This window comes from Cygnus olor, chromosome 27, assembly GCF_009769625.2.
Source record: "Cygnus olor isolate bCygOlo1 chromosome 27, bCygOlo1.pri.v2, whole genome shotgun sequence".
Taxonomy (NCBI): Eukaryota; Metazoa; Chordata; class Aves; order Anseriformes; family Anatidae; genus Cygnus; species Cygnus olor.
Genome location: NC_049195.1, coordinates 31606 through 53886, shown reverse-complemented (window position 1 = coordinate 53886; position 22281 = coordinate 31606). Strand labels below are relative to the sequence as shown.

The 22281-nt window shown below is 49.2% G+C and overlaps 1 protein-coding gene and 1 long non-coding RNA gene across 12 annotated transcripts; both read left to right on the top strand.

Moving 5' to 3' along the window:
- Positions 1-52: 52 nt before the first annotated feature.
- LOC121060381 (dynactin subunit 2-like) lies at positions 53-14367 on the top strand. 11 transcript variants are annotated; one of them, XM_040538104.1, is made up of 11 exons: positions 10070-11031; positions 11485-11553; positions 12072-12140; positions 12729-12878; positions 12950-13015; positions 13100-13138; positions 13244-13321; positions 13552-13623; positions 13744-13846; positions 13943-14034; positions 14147-14367. In XM_040538104.1, exons 1-11 carry the CDS (start codon positions 10996-10998, stop codon positions 14231-14233), a joined length of 861 nt encoding a protein of 286 aa, XP_040394038.1. In that variant the 5' UTR covers positions 10070-10995; the 3' UTR covers positions 14234-14367. The 11 variants fall into 11 exon arrangements, with proteins under 11 accessions (XP_040394040.1, XP_040394037.1, XP_040394045.1 ...); XM_040538106.1 differs by lacking the exons at positions 10070-11031; positions 11485-11553; positions 12072-12140 and adding exons at positions 53-190; positions 2682-2840; XM_040538101.1 differs by lacking the exons at positions 10070-11031; positions 11485-11553; positions 12072-12140 and adding exons at positions 217-443; positions 2682-2840.
- A 4594-nt stretch (positions 14368-18961) lies between these two features.
- On the top strand, positions 18962-20585 carry LOC121060613. The gene is made up of 2 exons (XR_005814894.1): positions 18962-19324; positions 19469-20585. It is a non-coding gene; the product is annotated as an uncharacterized LOC121060613 (long non-coding RNA).
- The last annotated feature ends 1696 nt before the right edge of the window (positions 20586-22281 follow it).

The following is a 22281-nucleotide window of genomic DNA, read 5'->3' as shown; positions in this document are numbered from 1 at the left end:
GGCACGGCGCTCCCAGCACTGACGTCACTGCCAGGGTACCGGCGTGACGTCACCGCCCGCGGCAGCGACGTCACTGGCTGCCAGCACCCCCAGAGCAGCGGGACGCCTCCCGCCCGCCTCCCCCGGCACCGCCTGGGCACCCACTGCCGTGCGGAAAATGGGCTCCACAGGCAGTTAGATTGTACAGCAGGTACGCTCACTCAGCGCGGGGCAGCACGGGGGTAGTCCCGCCAAAGTCGTGCGCATGCGACGCGGCAACTTGCCTTGGTTATACGCAGCAAAGGGTTACACGTGCGTGACGTTTCACAATGCGCCTATACATACACGTGACTCGTCCCCGCTTCATATTGAAATTAGTTCAAGAAGTCGTTTCCATGAGCTCCTGCCGTCTGCGCTTGCGCAGTGTCTCCTGGTGGTGGTCGTCAGGGGTCGTGGGGATGAAGGTTGGTGACTCTTCCTCCTCACCGCTAGTTGACCTCTTGTCTCTGCGCAGACTCCGTTGCGCCTTGGCTCTTGTCCATCCGCAGGACCAGGTTCTGCCAGTTTCTTAAGACAGGCTCACACTCTTATCAGAGGACTAACCTTGGTAAGGGGCCCGAGGCTTCTTGCTTTAGTTAATTTGCACAATGCACCACAGTTAGCAAAGACACTAAGTAGCATCCACTAGTTTAACTGTCAGCGCTCTATCTATTTGCTAAGATTCTTCTAACTTCCTCTCTCACCACGGCCTGGTGCTGCTGCCACGGCCCTGCCTGCAGCACAGCTGGGAGCTGCACGGGCATCCCTGGGGCGCAGAGCAGGAGGGCGAAACAGCCCCGAGCCCCTCCACGCCCACCCGCAGGGCAGGATGGGGCAGCACAAACGCCAGTGTCCCAGGGCTGCCACCCCTGGCCCCATCCCTTCCCCTCCAAAAGTCACCCCTCCCCAAAAATCCTAATGGGGGTTAGCAATTGTTGGCACGGGGATGTGTTGGGTTGGGTGATTTCGGAGATGGGAAATGGGGGTTGGATCACAAACAATTATTGAGACATGAAGCTGTTCAGGTAACTAGATGGGAAATTTGGGGGATCAGAACTGCTTGTTGGGGTGGCAAATGGCTTGGATTGGAAAATTATTTCTTATTAATTGTCATTTCTCTTAGTCATTGCTTTGTTTATTAAATTATTCTGTGGTAGGTGTTCACTTCGTAAAGGCTCTGCCTGAAGTCGTTCGTGAAGTGGGATATAGAGGGAGGATTGAACGTAGCCCGCTGCTGCTCCTCATGCCCACCCTGTGAATTGGTGTGGGGATGGCTGCTATGGGAGAGGATGGATGGATGGGGCGTTGGGAATTCACTGTTGAGACAGGAAAACGTTGGGACTGGAAACTGGATGTTGTTGTTGGGATATGAAATCATCACTGGGATGGGAAGTCATGGTGGGGAGAGAAAACCATTAGGACGGGAAATCATGGGATAGGAAATCATTGTTGGGATGGAAATTTGTAAGGATATGACACTGTAGAATCATAGACTGGTTTTGGTTGGAAAGGACCTTAAAGATCATCTAGTTCCATTCCTTCCACTAGATCAGGTTCCCCAAAGCCCCATCCCATGCCCAAAGCCCCATCCAGCCTGGCCTTGAGCATTTCCAGGGATGGGGCATCCATGAATTCTCTGGGCAATCTGTTCCAGTGCCTCACAACCCACATAGTGAAGAATTTCTTCCTAATATCTAATCTAAACCTAATCCCTTTTAGTTTAAAGCCGTTACCCCTTGTTCTATCACAGCATTGCCTGACAAAGAGTCCTTCCCCATCTTTCCTGTAGGCCCCCTTTAGGTACTGGAAGGCCACTGTAAGGTCTCCCTGAAGCCTTCAATTCTACAGGCTGAACAAACCCAGCTCCCTCAGCATTTCTTCGTAGGAGAGGTGCTCTGAGCATCCTCATGGCCCTCTTCTGGACCTGCACCATGTCCTGCAACGACTTGCACCATGGACATGCAAGGTCCATGTCCTTCTTATGTTGGGGGCCCCAGAGCTGAATGCAGTACTCTAGATACTGTGTTGGGATGGGGAACCATCACTGAGATGGGAAATTGTTGGGATGGTTATGGAGCAGCTCTGCAGGTAGCCTGACTGCAATGAGCAAGTCCTTACATTCCATGGCTGCTCCACCCTGACAGGAGAAAATGCCTCCCAGCCTGGAACCCCAGTCTGGAAACCCAGGTGGGACTTGGCCTCTGCAACCTGGGAATTTGGCCTCGGAATCAGGGACCTCCTTGAGGGCTCCAGTATCCTGGAAAGGCAGCTGGGCACCTGAGGACCAGAGACATCCTGAAGATGCTGTCAATAAGGGCAAACTGAGAAACCAGGGAACAACTTTTCACCTGAGAAGGTGGAAAAAAAGAAAGAGGAAAGTGGCCTGAGAAATTGAGAATTGATGTGTGAAAGAAAACTGTTTAGTGAAAATGGCATCATCACCTACTGGCTGTCTCAGGAGGATGATAGAACTGCACAGCATCTCTTTGTTACCTGAAGTGGCAGTGCCTATGTCCTTTTCCGGCTTAATGATATAAAAAGAGCCTGTTTTTTTTTTTTTTTTTTTACCCCAAACGGGGCTTTTCTCTCAGAAACGTCCCGTGCTGCAGATGCTCTTTTCCCTCAGTGATGACCATGATGATGACTTTTTCCTCCTTCAACAGGCTGAAGCCTTGCTGGAATGCCGGGTCAACTCTGTGATGCTGCAGCAGCAGCTCCTCAACTCTGCGATGCTCCACCTTGCTGTGACAGGGACAAGCTTTGTAGTGAGACTCTGCCCGTCACTCTGGTCCCCTGTCTGGACTCTTTCCAGGGAGGAGTGGGTGCGTACCAGTCTCTCTGAGATCAGTTTCCTTAATTAGACCCTTTGAGGTCAGTAGGACCTCCACCCCCACTTCTGCAACCAGTTTGATGCATTTGGTATCAGTGACAGATACATAGGTACATAACCTGACATAGGTATTTTATCATAGAATCATAGAATTGTTTAACCATTTAGGTTCGAAAAGACCCTTAAGTTCATTAAGTCCAACCATCACCTAACACTACAAGTCCACCACTAAACCATGTCCCTAAATGCCACGTCTGCACATCTCTTAAATACCTCCAGGGATGGTGACTCCACCACTTCCCTGGGCAGCATGTTCCAATGCCTAACCACCAGTGCTGAGTAGAGGAGGAAGATCACCTCTCTCAACCTGCTGTCCGCACTCCTCTTGATGCAGGCTAGGATCCCGTTGGCCTTCTTGGCCACAAGGGCACACTGCTGGCTCATGGTTAACTTGTTCACCACAACCCCCAGGTCCCTCTCCGCAGAGCTGCTCTCCAGCAGGTCAGTCCTCAACCTGTATTGGTGCTTGGATTTATTCCTCCCCAGGTGCAGGACCCTGCACTTGTCCTTGTTGAACCTCATAAGGTTCCTCTCTGCCCAGCTCTCCAGCCTGTCCAGCTCTCTCTGAATGGCCGCACAGGTCTCTGGTGTGTCAGCCACTCCGCCAAGCTTTGTATCATCTGCAAACTTGCTGAGGGTGCACTCTGTCCCTTCATCTCAGTCACTGATGAGTAAGTTGAATAGCACTGGACCCAGTACTGACCCCTGGGGGGCACTGCTAGCTGCTGGCCTCCAACTAGATTTGGCACTGTTGAGTACAACCCTCTGAGCTCTGCCATCTAGCTCGTTCTTGATCCACCCCACTGTCCACTCATGGATCCCACACTTCCAGAGCTTGCCCAGGAGGATGTTATGGGAGACAATGTTGAAAGCCTTGCTGAAGTCAAGGTAGACAACATCCACTGCTCTCCCCTCATCCATCCATCCGGTCATCTCATTGTAGAAAGCTATCAGGTTGGTTAAACATGGCTTCCCCTGATGAATCCGTGTTGACTGCTTCTGATCATATTCTTTTCCTCCATGTGCTTAGAGATGGCGTCAAGGATGAGCTGCTCCATCACCTTTCCAGGAATGGAGGTGAGGCTGACTGGCCTGTAGTTTCCTGGGTCTTCCTTCTTGCCCTTCCTGAAGACTGGAGTAATGTTGGCTTTCTTCCAGTCCTCAGGCACCTCTCCTGTTCTCCAAGACCTTTCAAAGATGATAGAGAGAGAGGGGCTTAGCAATAATGCTCACCAGTTCCCTCAGCACCCTTGGGTGCATTCCATCGGGGCCCATAGATTTGTGGGTGTATAGCTTGCCTAAATAACCTCTAACCCAATCCTTATCAACCAGGGGAAAGTCTTCCTCTCTCCAGGTTTTCTCTCTTGTTTCTGGGCTCGGTAGTGTGTGGGGGCTAGCCTTAGCAGTGAAGACTGAAGCAAAGAAGGCATTCAGTAACTCCACCTTCTCTGTATCCATCATCACCAAGGCACCTGCCTCATTTAGCAGTGCACTTACATTTTCCTTAGTCTTCCTTTTGCTGCTTATATATTTGAAGAAGCCCTTTTTGTTATCCTTGATATCTCTTGCTAAATTTGATTCTAACCAGGCTTTGGCCTTCCTCAATGCATCTCTGCGTTCTCTGACAATGTTCTTATATTCCACCAAGTGGTCTGTCCCTTCTTCCACATCATGTATGCTTTCTTCTGTTTAAGTTTTCCCAAGAGCTCCTTGCCCATCCACACAGGTCTCCTGTCCCCCTTGCTCTACATCTTTCTCTAACCAAATCCTTCTCAACCAAGCGAAAGTCTCCTTTTCTCCAGACATTCTCTCTTGTTTTTAGAGTCTGGGATTCCTGAAGGCTAGCCTTAGCAGTGAAGACTGAAGTAAAGAGGGCACTCAATAACTCTTCCTTCTCTGTATCCTTCATCACAAGTGCACTTACCCCCATTCAGCAACGGGCCCACATTTTCCCTAGTTTTTATCTTGCTATTGATGTATTTGAAGAAGCCCTACTTGTTGTCCTTGACATCCCCTGTCAGACTTAATTCCAAATGGGCCTTAGCCTTCCTTGTCACATCCCTGCATTTTCTGACAATGTTCCTATATTCCTTCCAAGCAGCTTGTCCCTTTTTCCACATTCTGTACAATTTCTTCTATTTGAGTTTTGTCAGGAGCTCCTTGCTCATCCATGCAGGTCTCCTGCCCACTTAGCTTGACTTCTTACCCATTGGGATGCACCAGTTTGAGCTTGGAGGAAGTGATGCTTGAATACTGACACACCTTCCTTCTAGGGCCCTAAGCCATAGGATTCCTCCTGGCAGGTCCCCGAAGAGGCCAAATTTTGCTCTCCTGAAGGCTAAGTTTGCAATCCTACTTATTGCCCTGCTTCCTCCATGCAGGATCTGAACTCCATCATCACATGGTCACTGCAGCCAAGGCTTCTGCCGACCTTTGTGTCTCCAATCAGTCCTTTGTTAGTACAAGGTCTAGCAACATACCTCTCTTCATTGGCTCATACACTACCTGTGTCAAAAAGTTGTCATCAGTGCTCTGCAAGAACCTCCTGGACTGTTTGTGCCTACCTGTGTTGCCTTTCCAGCACATGTCAGGGTGGTTGAAGTTCCACATGAGAACCAGGGCCTGTGATCGTGAGACTACTTCCAGCTGTCTGTACATCTCGGCAATTTCCTTTTCCTGATCAGGTGATGTGTAGTAAATACCCACAGCAGCATCACCCATGTTAGCCAGCCCTTTTAGCCTTACCTATAAGCTCTCGACCCGCTTATTGTCATCTACCCTAAGGCAGAGCCCCATACATTCCAGTTGGTCTCTCACATAAAGAGCAACTCTGCAACCTTGCCCTACTGGCTTGTCTTTCTTAAAAAGCACATAGACATCCACGATAACATTCCAGTCATGTGAGCTATCCCACCATGTTTCTGTAATTGCAGTGAGATCAAAGCCCTGCAACTGCACACAGATCTCTAATTCTTCCTATTTATTGTCCATGCTATGTGCATTGGTTGCTGCACTCCTGCTCACTAGCACTCCCTAAGACTGCCTTTTGTAAGGGTTGCCGCCATTGCTCCTCTCCAATCAATGCACAGCAGCACATGGCACATGGAAAATAAGGAGGTGATTTGTGACAGACAACATGGCCTCACCAAGGGAAGATCAAGCCTGACAAATCTGGTGGCATTGTACAGCATTGGTAACATTGGGTTACAGCATTGGTGGATAGAAGAGCAACTGACATCATCTACCTGGACTTGTGCAAAGCATTTGACACTGGCCCCCATTATATCCTTGTCTCTAAATTGGAGAGACATGAGTTCGATGGATGGATGACTCATTGCATAAGGAATTGGCTGGATGGTCACACTCAAATTGCTGAGGCCAAACAGTCCAGGTGATCAGTAACGAGTGGTGTTCCTCAGGGGTCAGTACTGGGACCGGTGCTGTTCAACATCTTTGTCGGTGACATGGACAGTGGGATCAAGTACACCCTCAGCAAGTTTGCCAATGACACCAAGCTGTATGGTGTGGTCAACATGCTGGAGGGAAGGGATGCCATCCAGAGGGACCTGGACAGGCCTGAGAAGTGGGCCTGTGCAAACCTCATGAGGTTCAGCAAGGCCAAATGCAAGGTTCTGCACTGAGCCAGGGCAATCCCAAGCACAAATACAGGCTGAGCAGAGAATGGATTGAGAGCAGCCCTGATGAGAAGGACCTAGGGGTGTTGCTTGACGAGAGGCTTGACATGAGCCAGCAATATGCACTTGCAGCCCAGAAAGCCAACCATACCCTGGGCTGCATCAAAAGCAGTGTGGCCAGCAAGTCGAGGGCAGTGATTCTCTCCCTCTACTCTGCTCTCATTAGACCCTACCTGGAGCCCTGCGTTCAGCTCCTGGGCCCCCAGCACAAGAAGGACATGGAAGTATTAGAATGATTCTAGAGGGCCACAAAGATGATCAAGGGACTGGAGCACCTCTCCTACGATGACAAGCTGAGGGAGTTGGGCTTGTTCAGCCGGGAGAAGAGAAGGCTCTGGGGAGACCTTATAATTGCTTTCCAATACCTAAGGAGGGCCTACAAGACAGACGGAGAGGGATTCTTTCAGGCAATGCATTGGATTGCCCAGAGAAGTAGTGCATGTCCCATCCCTGGAAGTGTTTAAGGCCAGGTTGGATGGGGCTTTGAGGAACCTGGTGTAGTGGTAGGTGTCCAGGCCCATGGCAGTGGGATTGGAATTAGATGATCTTTAAGGTCCTTTCCAACCCAAACCATTCTATGATTCTATGATAAAGTCAATCCTAGGGGTATCCCCTTATGTTAGTTTTTTTTTTTTTTTGTCTCCACCTGGCTGCACCTCTAAATTGATTCATCCAGCCACCATGTGCACTTGATGATTCAACACCCTCATTAGCATAGATTTGATACAAGATAATAGTAAACAAAACATAATAGTTACAATGATTAGTGTCAATGAAGATTGCAATAAAGAAGCAAGACATCCTGATAGTGGGAATTCTGATCCATGCAAAAGTTTGTTCAACCATCCTCCTTCCATGCTTTCTCTAAGGGTCTCTTCTCACTTTTGCCACATGCCTCATACTGTATAGTTGTTCATTAGGGTCTTGTGTTACATTTGGTATATGGATACAGCAAGTATTGTTGGCCAAATGCAAGTACCACACGTTCCATTTTCATGCAACAATAACAAATCTAACACCAGTTTATTCTGTAGTGCCATGTTTGATGTGGCCTGTAGTTGCACATTTAATTCTTCCAACCCAACAGGAGCTGCACTAGCCAGTGCTTCAGTCTGTCTGGTGAAGTTATACAACATCCTTCAATTCTGGAATGCTGTGACTTGAGGCGTGAAAATTGATTCCAGGGCCCATCCAACTACAGTCCCTGTCTTGGGGTATTGCCAAGGGTCTTTTGATTCCCTTTTGCTTCATCCCCAAGGATGAAGGGGTTGTTATCTCCAGAGGGGACAAAGGGTTAAGAGCCCCAACATGTGTTGGTGTTCCTGACCTCCCACAGGTAAGTCTGTAGTCCATGTTCCATCACTATTAACACACAGAGCGTGTCCCATAGAGGGTATAGTGAGTTCTGAACAAATTAGATCAAACCAAGTATCATTGTTAGTCAAATGAGACCAAGTGTCATTAACTGAGGTGGTATAGCTACAACAAATACAACCTATTCGGGAGACTTGAGCTACCAGGCCCAGAATCTGAATTTCAGCCTCTCAAATGCTGCAATTATAAACTTTAGTACAATTCCAACTTCAATATTTTGGGCTATCTGAATGAGAAATATTAAAGTTTGCATATTGGATATTGACCTGTATGGGAGTGTCCAGTAATCCAATGGTCTCATCACAATTAATACACCAGACAGTAGTCTGTATGTAATACCAGTCACCATGCTATGGTGCTCCCCACACCCTAGGAATATGCATTCCTCATGGTATGGTGTTTCCCCAGAAGGACTATAAATTGTCACAGCTGTTTCACCACCAACCTTAAACTTTAGTGGTGGCTTAGTGATACTGCAATTATCTATGGTTTCATTTTTCTTAAGAGTCCACTGCAGGACACACTTCCCTTCCTCAGTGTGCCATGTTAGATTGGTACAATTCTGCATTTTCCATATAGCCTCACAAGTTTGGGTCAGTTCCATGGTCAATATTCCCCAAGTTATTGGTGAACTGGAAGACTTGGAGAAGGGGTAGGTTCCCCCAGTGTGATCAACATCACATAAGGTTGGAGGCCTAGGGAACTTTTATGTAGAGCAGCTACACTCAACCCTGGAAGCTTCTTCAATACTGTACCTTTTCTTTAAAATGTGAATATCAGTTTAATTTCCAAGTTACCTCAGGCAATTATTCCATGTAATCCACCCTGTGACTATAGTCACTCAAGCTTCACGACATTTGGAATGTATCGGGTGTATCACATATGTTCTTGGGATGAGGATTATTGAGTACATGTACGTCTTGTAGGGATACTAAATAGTTCATCAAAATCCAAAGTTTAACATACAAAGTTAGTGATAGTATAAAACGTAATGCTATGAGTATTAATAAAACAGTAACAGGGTGAAGCACCTTGTTGAAAATTCCTGTGGCGGTTGGCCACCATCCAAACAAAATGTCCCACCAGAGGTGTTTTTCATCCTTCTTTACTCTTTCCAACATGCAGTGTTTTTCCTTTATATCATGGTGGACAGTAATCAGAGTCTTTTGTCCATTTTCTTGAACTTGTTTCACCAAATGCTTAAATCTTCATGTAACAGTAATTTCTTCACCAGTGCAACATACATTCCAATTGGAGTAAGCAGCAAGTCATGAAGTAGAGTATACTTGCATGTAATAAGTTGGTAAGAGGTGACAGGAACTGAGTAACTAAAATCATGTCCTAGAATTTTGGTAAATATACAAACAGAAACATTGGAGTGATTACTTGTATCTGCAGTAGTATTATCTACGACTATAGAATCACAGTAGGTTCTCATGCAAACGCAGCCTTTCCCAATATATACAAGTACAGTTTCAGGGGTTTCACTGGGATGTATCTTGAAGTGACAAATATTTTGTTCAGTGTCAAGACAAATGTCTTGGGCTTCGAGCATGTTACTTTCACAAATGAAGCCTTTTTGTTCGTGCACAATGCATGCATTTACATCATTGATGTCTGCCACTCCTCCCTTTTTATGGGCCCATACATTATGCTCCTTAGGATAAAGTAGAGTTCCATTATGATTGAGTCCTAATGCAATGATCAGATATACATTGTGTACGGTGGCATTACTTATGTTAAGTATAAAGGCAATAATTTATCACTTTCTGCATAATAGGTAAAGTTGACTAATTGCCACCATACTTGAAACTCCTTTTCAAATTCTGAAGCATTATCCCAAATCAATTTCCAAATTTCAGGGGGTAAGTTTCCTCCTTCTCCCTCTCTAATAATAGCTGCTGCTACAGACTGTATCCATAACTGTGCTTAGATGCAGCTCAAGGCAAGGGAAGTATCACCTTGAGTTTTTCCAGGGGCATTTACAATTAATTGATGATCATTTTCTGCAATTTGTTCCCAATGGGGTAAAATGTCACATAGAAGTCATTGACTTGCTCCTAAGGCCTATAAGGATGATCTTATTGGTCCTTCCAATTTCCTTAGGTCGTCTGTAGTAGCAGTTATTCTACTCATTAGGATGTTGGCATCAATGCTATTTAATATACCCAAGCCTGTTCCCAATAACCCAGTGGCATCTTGTGGCATGTGTCAAGTTTGTTTCAGAGAACATCCATGTAACTCTGCTAACCAGCTGGTGTGGGCAGTTCTCAAAAAGGTGGTACATTTTGAGTTGATTTCTGAGATATTAATGTGCAGCGCTAGCTCTACCCTTTTTAGAAACCAACTAGGGTTAAAGAGAACCCGTTGTTGTCCCACATTTTTAATTATGTAAGGACATGTGTTGAAGATGGAAGGAGTTAAGACTAATGGGAGGCTGAGTTGGTATACTTTCAAATATTTGTGGGAGAGAGTCTTCTTATCCTTTGCAATCAATGCATATCACTCTATCAATCATAAATTCAAATAGCAATGCAGTGCCTTTGTAACCCCAAAGACAGTACACAATTGAGGGTTTGGTGAAAGTAAACCCTTAATTGTGCGAGCAATCAGAATTTGGCCCTGGGGCCATGCCGTCCAGTTCCCCCACCACCCCAAGGCACAGGGAGACCTGGAGACTCACAGGGACAGGCACAGGAAAATGACACCCAGCCCACCCCCCTCCACCACATCCTGGCACAAATGTCTGGCCTAGCTACTCCGCTGCCTGAGGCCACCAGCCTGCCCAGAAGCAGCCCCGTGTGTCTGCTCGCGTCCCCCACCCCTCCCAGCATGCCCTGAAGCGCAGAACCTCCCAGAGTGGCTCCACCCAGCCACCCCTGCCCTGGCTCAGCTCTGCCTCGTGCCAGCCCCGGCTGTGAGCAGCTGCCGGCCCTGTCCGACACCAGCCCGGAGCCGGCCCCATTGGCACCCCCTGCACTGCCCCAGAACCGGGCCCCTCAGCGACCCCCCCCAGCCATGGCTGCACCCAAGTTTGCTGACCTGCCCGGCATCGTGCGTGCGGGGCTGGGCCTTGGGGTGTCCGGAGGGGGTCAGGGGAGAGGACGTGGGGCCTGTGGAGAGACTGGGGATGCCAGGGTCAGGGGGGAGCTGGGGGAATCAGCTGCCTGGGAGGATCTGAGGCAGCTGGGCAGTAAGTGGAGTGTTTGGGAAGAGGGGAGTAGTTGGGGCTGTCGGAGTCTGGGCACTGGGACTTGCAGGGGGGTTGGGGCGGCTGTGGGTGTGGGGGTGCCTGTCGGGCACCAGGGCATGGGGGGGTGTTGGGGGCACGGGGGAAGGAGGTGGGGGCTTGGGCACATCGGAGGTGTCCAGAAAAGCTGAGGAGTCCCTGGGGAGATGGGGTGTGGGGGGCCAGGGAACTGCCAGGCTGTGTGAGGGCAGAGGCACCATCCAAAGTTGTTTGGAGGTGTTTGATGGCAAAAATAGACAGCTGAAACTGTGCCCCAGGCATGGAATGAACCAGAGGTTTATGAGACCAGCAACACACCTGAGGGTCACCAGGCTGAGCTGGAGGCGGTAAGGCTTTGCCGGGGCTATGCCACAGGGCAGGGACAAGCAAGGGCAGCAATCTGGGAGCACAACCAACAGGCTCCCCAAGAAGAGAAACCCCCATGCCCCCCTGTGTGCCCCCCCCATTTTTACTCGCATGTATCCCCCCATGTGCAGCCCCATGTCCCTCACCCTGATCTGCACCCACCATATTCCCCTTCCCCCCCCACCCCCCATTTTCCCCCGACTGTACACCCCAGGGCACTGGGACTTGCAGGGGGGTTGGGGTGGCTGCAGGTGTGGGGGTGCCTGTCAGGCACCCAGGCATGGGGGGGGTGTTGGGGGCACAGGGGCAGGAAGTAGGGGCTTGGGGACATCAGGGGTGTCCATAAGAGCTGAGGAGTCCCTGGGGAGTTGGGGCATGTTAGGCCAAGGAAATGCCAGGGTGTGTGTGGGCAGAGGCACCATGTGAAGGTGTTTGGGGCAGTTTGGGGGGTATTTGATGAGAAATAGACATTGAATAGCTGAGCCTGTTTGTGCCCCAGGCATGGAACGAACCAGAGGTCTATGAGACCGGTGACATGCTCAAAGGCGACCAGGCCCAGTTGGAGGCGGTAAGGCTTTGCCAGGGCTGTGCCACAGGGCAGGATTGAGCCGGGGTGCTGGTGTCCCCATCCCACAGGCATCTGGCTCAGTGGGAGCATCACCAGGACAGGGAAGTGGCTCCTGTCCCTGCATGTGTCTCCTCAGTGCTGCGTCCCCTCATGGCTCCATGCCTCAGGGAAGCATGCCCACCAGCCATTTGTCAGCCTGCCATTGCTGCGGGGAAGTAAGGAGCGAGAGTAGGGCACAGCACCATGCCCATGCTGGGTGGCATCCCTCTCCCCATTCTTGGGGTCTGCAAGAACTGGTCACCATCCCCAGGATCCTTGTCCTAGGTAGCACTGCAAGGGCAGCAGAAGCAGGCAGATCTGGCCAGCCCCTTCCATCCCCTTGGCTTCTCTGGGGGACTGGCTTCCCACACACAGCCTTCATGGGGTCTGGTTGCTGCGCCCATCCCTGTGTGCCCGTTGCTGGCCAAGTGAGTGTGATCCTAGGATACTGTGGCTGCAGCTTGGCAAGTGGGGGGCAGCAGAGGGAGGATGCCAGCATCCCCGTGGGGCAGTGCCAAGGAACTGTGCCCCCCTTTTCCCCTCACCCAGCTGCCTGCAGCAGCAGCTGAAGAATTGGCAAAATGCAGGAAAGAAGCACCAGTGAAGAGCCCTGCCAAGGCCCTGACATCCATCAGAGACACGGTCACGTTTGAGGTGTACTGGAGGCCAGGGCAAGACCAGTTTGCCCTGGATGCCAAGGTGAGTGTGGGGAGGTAGAGAGCACTGTGCCCAAAATGTGCTGTCTTGTTTTCTCACCCCTCATTTCTCAGATAATGGAGCTGGAGAAGCGGCTGGCACAGCTGGAAGCCACAGTGCAGTGCAAGCCCATCAGCCAGGTAGGGAGACAGGCACTCCTGCCCTGCCACTCTCTTCCACCCCCCCATTCCTCCCCACTGACGCCCCACTTTCCTCCACACCAGAATCTGCTTCTGGTTGAGCCGATGGGTTCCAGCCTCCTGGTGAGTTGGAAGCAGAGTTGGGGGCATTTCACTCATGCCCTTCCCAAGGCACTTGGCAGCCCAGGGCACTAGCCTGCCCCCCACCATCCTGCTTTCTATCCCCAGGAGACTGCGCAGATCCTGCAGGCCAAGGTGAACATTTTGGATGAGGTCATGCTGGACCAAATAGAGGCCCGGCTGAAGGTGGGCTGGGATGGAGGGAAAGACATGGGGAGGGAGGGAGGGAGAAAGGGAGGAAGGGAGGAAGGGAGGGAGGGGGTGAGCCCTACGGCCCCCCACCAGCGCTGTGTACACTGGCTCCACTGGTGGGTGGCACAGGGTCATAGGACAGCCACAGGTCCACACTGGCGACAGCCATGAAATTGTGGGTGGACAGTGCTAGGTTTGGGTTCTCACAGCTCTCTACTTCCCAGAGCATCCTGGGGAAGGTGAATGAGATTGCCGAGCATGAAGCAATGGTGCAATGCGCCAACAGCCAGAGCAAGGTAAGAGCAAATAGGGTGGACCCTAGCAAAAGCAACCCAGGAGGGGTGAGGAGGTTATTCAGAGCCCTCCTGCAGACTGTGCTTACACCCACCTTCCTTGCTTTCCACCCCTTGTTCCAGATCCACCAGACATATGAGTTAGTGCAGCACTGGGACCCCATAGCCAGCAGCCTGCCTGATGTGGTGCAGTATCTGCTGACCCTCAGGGACCTGCACGAGGAAGGTGAGGGGCTGGAGGGGATGCTGGGGACAGCAGCGTGGCATGACAGAGGACTTCTGTGGAGGCTACTGCTATTGATGAGTTTTTGTCTCCCTCCAGCCACACAGGTTGGGCAGGTCCTTGAGGACATGGAAACCATGCAGAAGGAGATAGCTGATGCTCTCCAGGTCAACACTTTTCTGCTGGAGGTGGTGAGTCCCACCAGCATCTGCTGGACCTGGACCTGGGCCTGGATGTGGGAAGGAATCCCCATATTCTCCCCCCACACTCTCCACTCACCCCCTTCCCTACTCAACCCTGCAGGTCCAGAAGACAATGAAAGAATTCTTGGCCTTTGTAGAGGGAAACGTTGCTGAGACAGAAGCTAGCATCAGGAAGCTGCAGAAGTGACAGCACCCCAGAGCCCCCCTGAGCATTCCTGCTGCCTGGATTCCTTGGGATCCTTCCCACCCAAAGAGGCTCCTTCTCTGTGTCCTCCCCTCCCTCTCCCCCCCTCCAAAAAACCACAAACTTTTCTGGCTCAAGACATTTTGGTGTTGACATTTACTTAGGATTGTGGGATGTGAGCAGGGCCTAGTTGCGGGGTTTTAAATGTATCTTTGAATTGTAGGTGCATACAACACCCTCCCCCACCAAGCACCCCCACTGCAGCCCAAGCACTACCCATCACAGCCTCCTGGTTCCATTCAATCCAGTGGCTCTGCCAGAAAGCTGCAGCTCCCAGGGGCATTGTCTCCACTTGGCGACTTTTATTGGGTTTATATGGCAAGGTATTGGTAGCAGTGGGCTGCAGGGGTGGCCTCTGTGAGGAGTCCGGAAGCTGCCCCATGTTAGATATGAGCCAGTTGCAGCCGGTTCCAAAGGGACATGGTGCTGACCGGAGCCAAGCCAAAAAGTGATGCTGTTTGTGCCTCTGTGAGGGGATATTTAACAAAGGGGAAAAAACTGCTGTGCAACAGCAGCTGGGAGAGCGAGAAGTGAGAAAGCTCTCTGCAGCCACCAAGGTCCGTGCAGAAGGAGGGCAGGAGGTGCTCCGGGCGCCGGAGCTGAAGTTCCCCTGCGGCGTGTGGAGAGGCCCCTGGTGGAGCAGGCTGTCCCCCTGCAGCCCATGGGTCCCACGGCGGAGCAGATTTCCACGCTGCAGCCCGTGGAGGAGCCCACAGCGGAGCAGGTGGATGTGCCCTGAAGGAGGCTGCGGCCTGTGGAGAACCCCCACAGGAGCAGACGTGGGGGGAGCTGCCACCTGTGGGGGACCCATGTCGGAGCAGTGTGCCCCTGACAGGTGGACCCTGTGGTACAGACCCATATCTGGAGCAGTTCTTGAAGAGCTGCTGCCTGTGGGAAGCGCACGCAGGATCAGTTTGGGAAGGATGGCATGCCATGGGAGGGACCCCATGTGGAGCAGAGGAAGAGAGTGATTGTGAAGGAGTGGCAGAGACAAAGTGTTATGGGCTGACTGCAGCTCCCATTCCCCATTCCCCTGCACCACTCAGGATGAGGTCATAGAAGAGGGTGGATGGGGAAAATGTGTTTTTATTTATTTACTTCTTTATTTAAAGTTTCTCACTGCTTTAGCTTGTTAGGTAATAAATTACATTCATCTCCCTATTCTGAGTCTGTTTTGCCCATGAGGGTAGATGTTGAGTGATCTCCCTGTCCTTATCTCAACCCTTGAGCCCTTTTCATCGTATTTTCTCCCCTTTCCCTTTGAGGATGGGGGAGTGAGTGAGAGGTTGTGGTGGAGCTCGGCTGCCCAGCTGGGTAAAACCACTACACCACTCATGGGGCAGGATATAGTGTGGCTGTGAGAATGGGAGGCACCCATGTGCTTGGAGACAGCCCAGATGGGGTCTCATGTGCTCCCCCAGTCTGTTAGCAATGATTAGTTCTGGTACAAGGGGACAGGATGGGGAACACACATGCTGTTAGGTGAGCAGGAATCTCACGCTAAACTAACCCTGAGTGGATCTGGACTTGGAGCCACAAAAGGCAGGACATGACCTGGGTTCAAGGGGCACCCACTGCCCCTCAGCAAGTGGCATGGCCCCAGAGCACCCCAGCCCTGCTCTCCCCATTTCGGTATGTCCCACCATCACTGCCCAAGTTCCCCCAGGCCCCACTCCCCCAGCAGCATGGTGCCCAGTGGGGTCCTGGGGCAAAGATACTGCTCTGCAGTGCCCCGGCAGCACCTAAATGCCTCACCTTCCTGCCAGGGGCAGCTACTCTTCCTCTGCCCTGTCTTGCCTTGCCCTGGGGGCAACTGACTTTCATCCCAGGGACAAACACCCCTCCGTCCAGCACCCAAAGGGGGGTAATCCCCTCCTGCTGCACTGGGGCAAATGCTCTCTGTCCCCTTCCCCAGGGGTAAATACATACCTGACCCGCCACATCTGACCCCCCTGACTGTCACTATCACCTTACTCACATCTGGTGGGGGGGGGGGGAGGAGGGGATAGGACACTGCCCCCCCATCATCCTCTTCCCTTTGCTGAGTGGGAAAGAACTCCACCATATCTTCCCCTTTTTCTCTCCTCATTTTGGAGGGGGAGTACATAACCTCCCCCCAACTGCCTCTTTCGTTTTGACCAAGAAAAACTCCACACGTTCACCCTACTTCCTTTGTGGGGGCTTCTCTCTCTCACACACAGAGCAAGAGAGAGAGAGAGATGCACTGCCCAGCTATTTTTAGGTGGGGAAATAACTCACGCATTGCCCCTTCCCTTTGCCAAGGCAGAAAGAACTCCACCATTGCCCTCCTCTCTTCAGGGGGAGGAATGAGACCTCTTCCATTTGGGGGATATAAATCACCCCAGCACTCATTTTCTGTTGGAGTGGGGAAAAAATGTCCCTTCTCAACCCTTTGTTATTCTCTTCCTCCCTTTTAAAGCGGAACAAAGCTCCGCCCATGGCCTTGATCTCTTTTCAGGATGGGGGAAATAACTTCCTCTGTTGACCTTTGCCCCTTTTGGGGAGTTGGGGAGGAATAACTCCCCCCATCGTCCTGCCCCCCCTTGAGGGGGTAAATAATTCCCTGCATTCCTGTCCTTCCTTTGGAGGGGGAAATAACTCTCCCCATTGCCCTCCTTACTTTGTGGGGCTGTAGAACCACCTTTCATCATGCTTTTATGTTAGGGGGAAATAACTTGCCCTCCAATCATCTCCTCTCTTATGCGGGTTTAAATAGAATCTCAGAATCCTAGGATGGGTTGGGTTGGGACCTTAAAGACCATCTAGTTTCAAGACCCCTGCCATGGGCAGGGACACCTCCCACTAGACCAAGTTGTTTAAAGCCCCATCAAGCCTGGCCTTGAACACTTTCAGGGATGGGGTATTCATTCACAGCTTTTCTGGGAAAGCTGTTCCAGTGCCTCACCACTCTCATAGTGAAGAATTTCTTCCTAATCTAAATCTTCTCTTGTTTAGTTTCAAACCATTACTCATTGTCCTATCGCTACATTTCTTGATGAAGAGCCCCTCCTCAGCCTTCCTGTAGGACTCCTTTAGGTATTAGAAGGTTGTTATAAGGTCTCCCCAGAGACTTCTCTTCTCCAGGATGAACATCCCCACCTCTTTCAGACTCTGATCATCCTCGTGGCCCTCCTCTGGATTCACTCCAACAGTTCCATGTCCTTCTTGTGCTGGAGGCTCCAGAGCTGAATGCAGTACTCCAGGTGGGGTCTCATGAGAGCAGAGTAGAGGGGGAGAATCACCTCCCTCAACCTGCTGGCCATGCTGCTTTTGATGCAGCCCAAGATACGGTTGCCTTTCTGGGCTGCTGTCATGGTTTTGGCTGGGATAGAGTTAATTTTCTTCATAGAAACTCACACAATGCTGTATTTTGGCTTTTTGATGAAAATAGTGGTGATAACGTACTGATGTTTTCAGTTGTTGCAGAGCAGTGTTTGCATAGAACCAATGACTTTTCTGCTTCTCATACTGCCCTGAAAGCAAAGAGGTGGGGGGTGCACAAGAAGCTGTGAAGGGACAGAGCCAAGACAGCCGACCCTGGATGACCAGAGAGATATTCCACACCACACAGCATCATGCTCAGCAATAAAAGCTGGGGTAAAGAGGAAGGAAGGAGGGGACATTTAGAGTGATGGTGTTTATCTTCGCAAAAACTGTTATGCGTGATGAGCCCTGCTTTCCTGGAAGTGGCTGAACATCTGCCTGTCAATGGGAAGCAGCGAATGAATTCCTTGGTTTGCTTTGCTTACGTGCATGGTTTTTGCTTTACCTAGCAAACTGTCTTTATCTCAGCCCATGAGTTCTTGCACTGATTCTCTTCCCCCTCCAACCTGGGGAGAATGAGTGAGTGGCCGTGTGGTACTTGTCTGTCAGCCGGGGCTAAACTACAACAGTTGCAAGCACACACTGCCAGCTCATGTTGAGCTTCTCATCAACCAGTCCCACCAGGTCCCTCTCCTCAACGCAGCTCTCAATCCATTCTCCACCAAGCCTGTATTTGTGCTTGGGATTGCCCCAAGCCAGGTGCAGGACATTCCACCTGACCTTGTTGAACCTCATGATGTTTGCCAGGCCCACTTCTCAGGCCTGTCCAAATCCCACTGTACGGCATGCCTTCCCTCCAGTGTTTCAACCACACCACACAGCTTGGTGTCTGTTGTGGTTTAACCTGGTAGGCAGCTCAGCACCACATGGTCATTTGCTCACTCACCCTCCCCTGCTCCAGTGGGACGGGACAGAGAACTGGAAAAAGGTAAAACTCATATGGTGAGATAAAGACAGTTTAATAGGACAGAAAAGGAAGTGAAAATAATACTTAATAATGATAATGATAATAACAATAATAATAGTATATGCAAAACAAGTAATGTACAATGCAATTGCTCACCATCTGCCAAACAATGGCCAGCCAGTCCCTGAGCAATGGCAGACCCCCCTGCCAACTCTCTCCACTTTTATTGTTCAGCATGATGTCATATGGTACAGAATATCTTTTTGGCCAGCTGTCCTGGTTCTGTCCCCTCCCAGAGTCTTGTACACCCCCAGCCTCCTCGCTGGCAGGGCAGCATGAGAAGCTGAAAATACCTTGGCTCTGTGTAAGCACTGCTCTGCAACAACTGAAACATCAGCATGTTATCAACCTTATTCTCATCCTAAATCCAAAACACAGCACTGAGACAGGGAACAAGACAAAGGATGTTGATTCTGTAGGTCTTAGCAAACACAATTGTATGTTGACCAAAAGGCAGGAAGACCCCAAAGATAAGGGAGTGAAAGACTGTATGCATAGATAATGGAACCAGCAAGAACTTGCTTGGATTGCTGAAGTCTGTTAAAGAAAGGAAAGGTCAGAAGTTTAGCAGCGAGGAAGACTTCTGGCCTTCATCAAAAGACCATCAGAGTATGATGGATGACCACCCAAGGACTCCAGTACACATGTGAATAGGGGTGGGAATCTATGTTAATGATTCTTCAGAGACCTAATGAATATGCAAGAGACTTACAGGAAATTAGGTGAATATGTATATATCCCACTAATATAAGCACACTGCCAGTAACCCTTGGTGTGTGTGTTAGGTGGAGTGATCCCCCCCACACCTGGCACTATAATAAAGAATACTTGCTTAATAACTGGTTATTGAATTTTCACTGCATCAGTTTGGCGACCCAGATAGGACCCTCTCTGTCCGTCTGCCAGAGCTGCTGAGATGTGGGACTCTCTAGATGCACCCCGGGAGGTTCTTGGAGGGACTCCTCACCTCAGCTGGCTCACCGTGGGGACAGACAAGGACCATCTTTTGCAAAGGTATTCTTTTTGGAATTCGGTTTGGTCAGTATACCGTTGTTTTGGAAGGTACCCATAAAGCATACAAGACATTCTTTGTTGGGTGCTGTACTACTAGTCACTTGGAGTCCATGTGATTTAGTTAGTACGTTGTTTTGTAGACGTTCTATGTTGTGTGCCATACCATTTGTCACTGGGAGTCCATGTGATTTAGTTAGTACCTTGTTTTGTAGACCTTCTGCATTGGGTGCCGTACTACTAGTCATTTGAAGTACATGTGATTTAGTTGGTATGCTGTTTTAACTTTGTTTTAGTTTTGGATTTGTTCTGGCACTTTGAATATGTTCTTGACATTGAATAACGGAATACGCTTAACGGATCACGATTCATGCTGGGAAATTTCTTGTAATAAGTGTGTTACTATTTATATAGTGATTATTGTTTTGTGTTCCTTGAGTGAAAAGTGTAAAGGGCCTCTTTGTGTGATTGTGTAATTATGCTGTGTGAGTGACACGCAGCATCACTGTGAAGCAAGTGAGGAGTCCTGATCCGCGGTTCCGCTATTCTGTGAGGAATGTGGCTGGAGATGAATGAAGTGTAAGATATTGAGAAAAGACATCATAATGGGAGCAACTTCGAGTACTATTGATAAAAAGACACCTCTGGGTTGTATCTTGGCCCATTGGAAGAGCATTGGCCGGCCACCTGGAGGAAATGTTAATCGTAAGGCCTTAATTAAGTGTTGTAACCAATGGTAGACTTAATAGAGAGAAAAAAAAAAAATCAGGATCCAGACTGGGGAGACATTGATCTAATGTTGGGGGAGATGATGGAAACAGAAAAGAAGCTAATTCTTAAAACAGCCTGAATTCATGTGCAAGCTCAGATTGCCAATGGGACCACTCAGGGAAGTGTAGACGATTGCATTCCCCTGACTGACCCCCACTGGGACCCTAATCACCCTGGAAATTATGAACAGTTATGTAAATATGAAAATCTGATTAAACTGGGAATTGAGAACACTGTTCCAAAAGCTATTAATCATTCCACCCTATATAGTATCCAACAAGGTCTGAAAGAAACCCCTACGGAATTTTTGGACCAACTTCAAAATACAATGAAAAAACATACCAATCTGGATCTGGCTTAGAAGATGAACAGAGGCAATTTGCTAGCCTCTTTCTAGGGCAACCAGCCCCTGATATCGGAAAGAAATTACAGAAATTGGAGAGACAAGTCTTGGGAGACCCAGAAAGGATATTGAATGCAGCATGGAAAGTATTTAGGAATAGGGAAGATGCGAAGGACGGAAGTTATCTAAGGTGATAGCTACGGCAAACAGTGGCTGTACTAGATCAGAAAGAGAGAAGGGGGAGGGGGCAAGGGGGAACTGAAAAAGGTAAAGAAAGGATGTTAGGAGGGTTTAGAGGAACATTAGGACAGAACCAGTGTGTGTACTGCAAGAAGGAAGGACTTGGGTAAAAAGATTGCCCTAGGTTGCAGGATAAACTTGCAACAGTTGCCCTCACAGAGCAGGGATGATGGGGACCTGGGGCTCTACCCTAGTGGATCCGCTGGCTGAAATAAAGCTAGGGAATGAAGAGAAGCATGGATTTTTTTGTTGTTGTTCGATACCGGAGCTTCTTTCTCTGTGATAAACAAAAAATTGATTCTAGAAAGCGCTGAGTCTGTAAATGTAAGAGGAGCAACTGGCCGACAGGAAAAGTTGTTCTTTTTGAAACCCTTGAAATTTAAATTGGGAAAAATGACTGGAATACATTGATTTTTATACTTACCCAATTCACCAAGGCCCTTGTTAGGAAGGGACTCGCTGGAAAAATTGGATGCAAAAATTTCTTTTGAACAAGGGAAAATGGAAATAAAAGTTAAGGATGATGAACATATTAAAATCTTAAGTCTATCCCTGGCGAGTCCAGAGAAATTTCCGTACAGGACTCCCTGGATGGATATAATTATGAACCAGGTGTATCCAGGAGTTTGGGCTACAGGAATACCTGGGAGAGCGAAGAATGCAGTACCTGTAAAAATTGATTTAAAGGAAAACACTTACAAGGTATGCCAAAAGCAATACCCACTAAAGGTGGAAGACAGAAGGGGAATGGAAAGAATAATCAATAACTTTCTTAAATATGGACTATTAGTAGAATGTGAGTCGGAATATAGTACACCTATCCTCCCAGTTAGAAAGACAGATGGAACCTACCTATTGTATAGTCCAGGCCTTAAGGGCTGTCAATAGGATCACAAAAGATTTATACCCTGTAGAAGCCAACCCTTATAACCTTTTGACAAAATTAGAAAACAGTCAAGTTTGGTTGATGGTACTAGATGTAAAGGATGCCTTTTTCTGTCTGCCTGTGGTGACTGAAAGCCAGAAACTCTTTGCCTTTGAATGGGAAAATCCCAATACAGGACGAAAAACTCAGTTTACTTGGACTGTGTTACCACAGGGGTTTAAGAATAGCTCCACCGTATTTGGGAACCAACTAGCCTGTGATCTTGAAGCTTGGAAAACCCCTTCAGGAAGGGGGACATTGTTGCAACACGTACATGACCTGTTGATAGCTACTGAAGAAAAGGAATGTGTAGAATGGACTATTAGTTTAATATATATATTTTTTGTCACTTGTACTGTAAACCCAGCATCTTTCTTCAGTAACTAAGT

Coding starts and splice junctions, on each gene's coding strand:
- LOC121060381 (XM_040538101.1), top strand. CDS start 309: ATGCGCCTATACATACACGTGACTCGTCCCCGCTTCATATTGAAATTA. Junction 13,139..13,243: donor CGATGGGTTCCAGCCTCCTG/GTGAGTTGGAAG, acceptor TTCTATCCCCAG/GAGACTGCGCAGATCCTGCA. Junction 13,322..13,551: donor AAATAGAGGCCCGGCTGAAG/GTGGGCTGGGAT, acceptor TCTACTTCCCAG/AGCATCCTGGGGAAGGTGAA.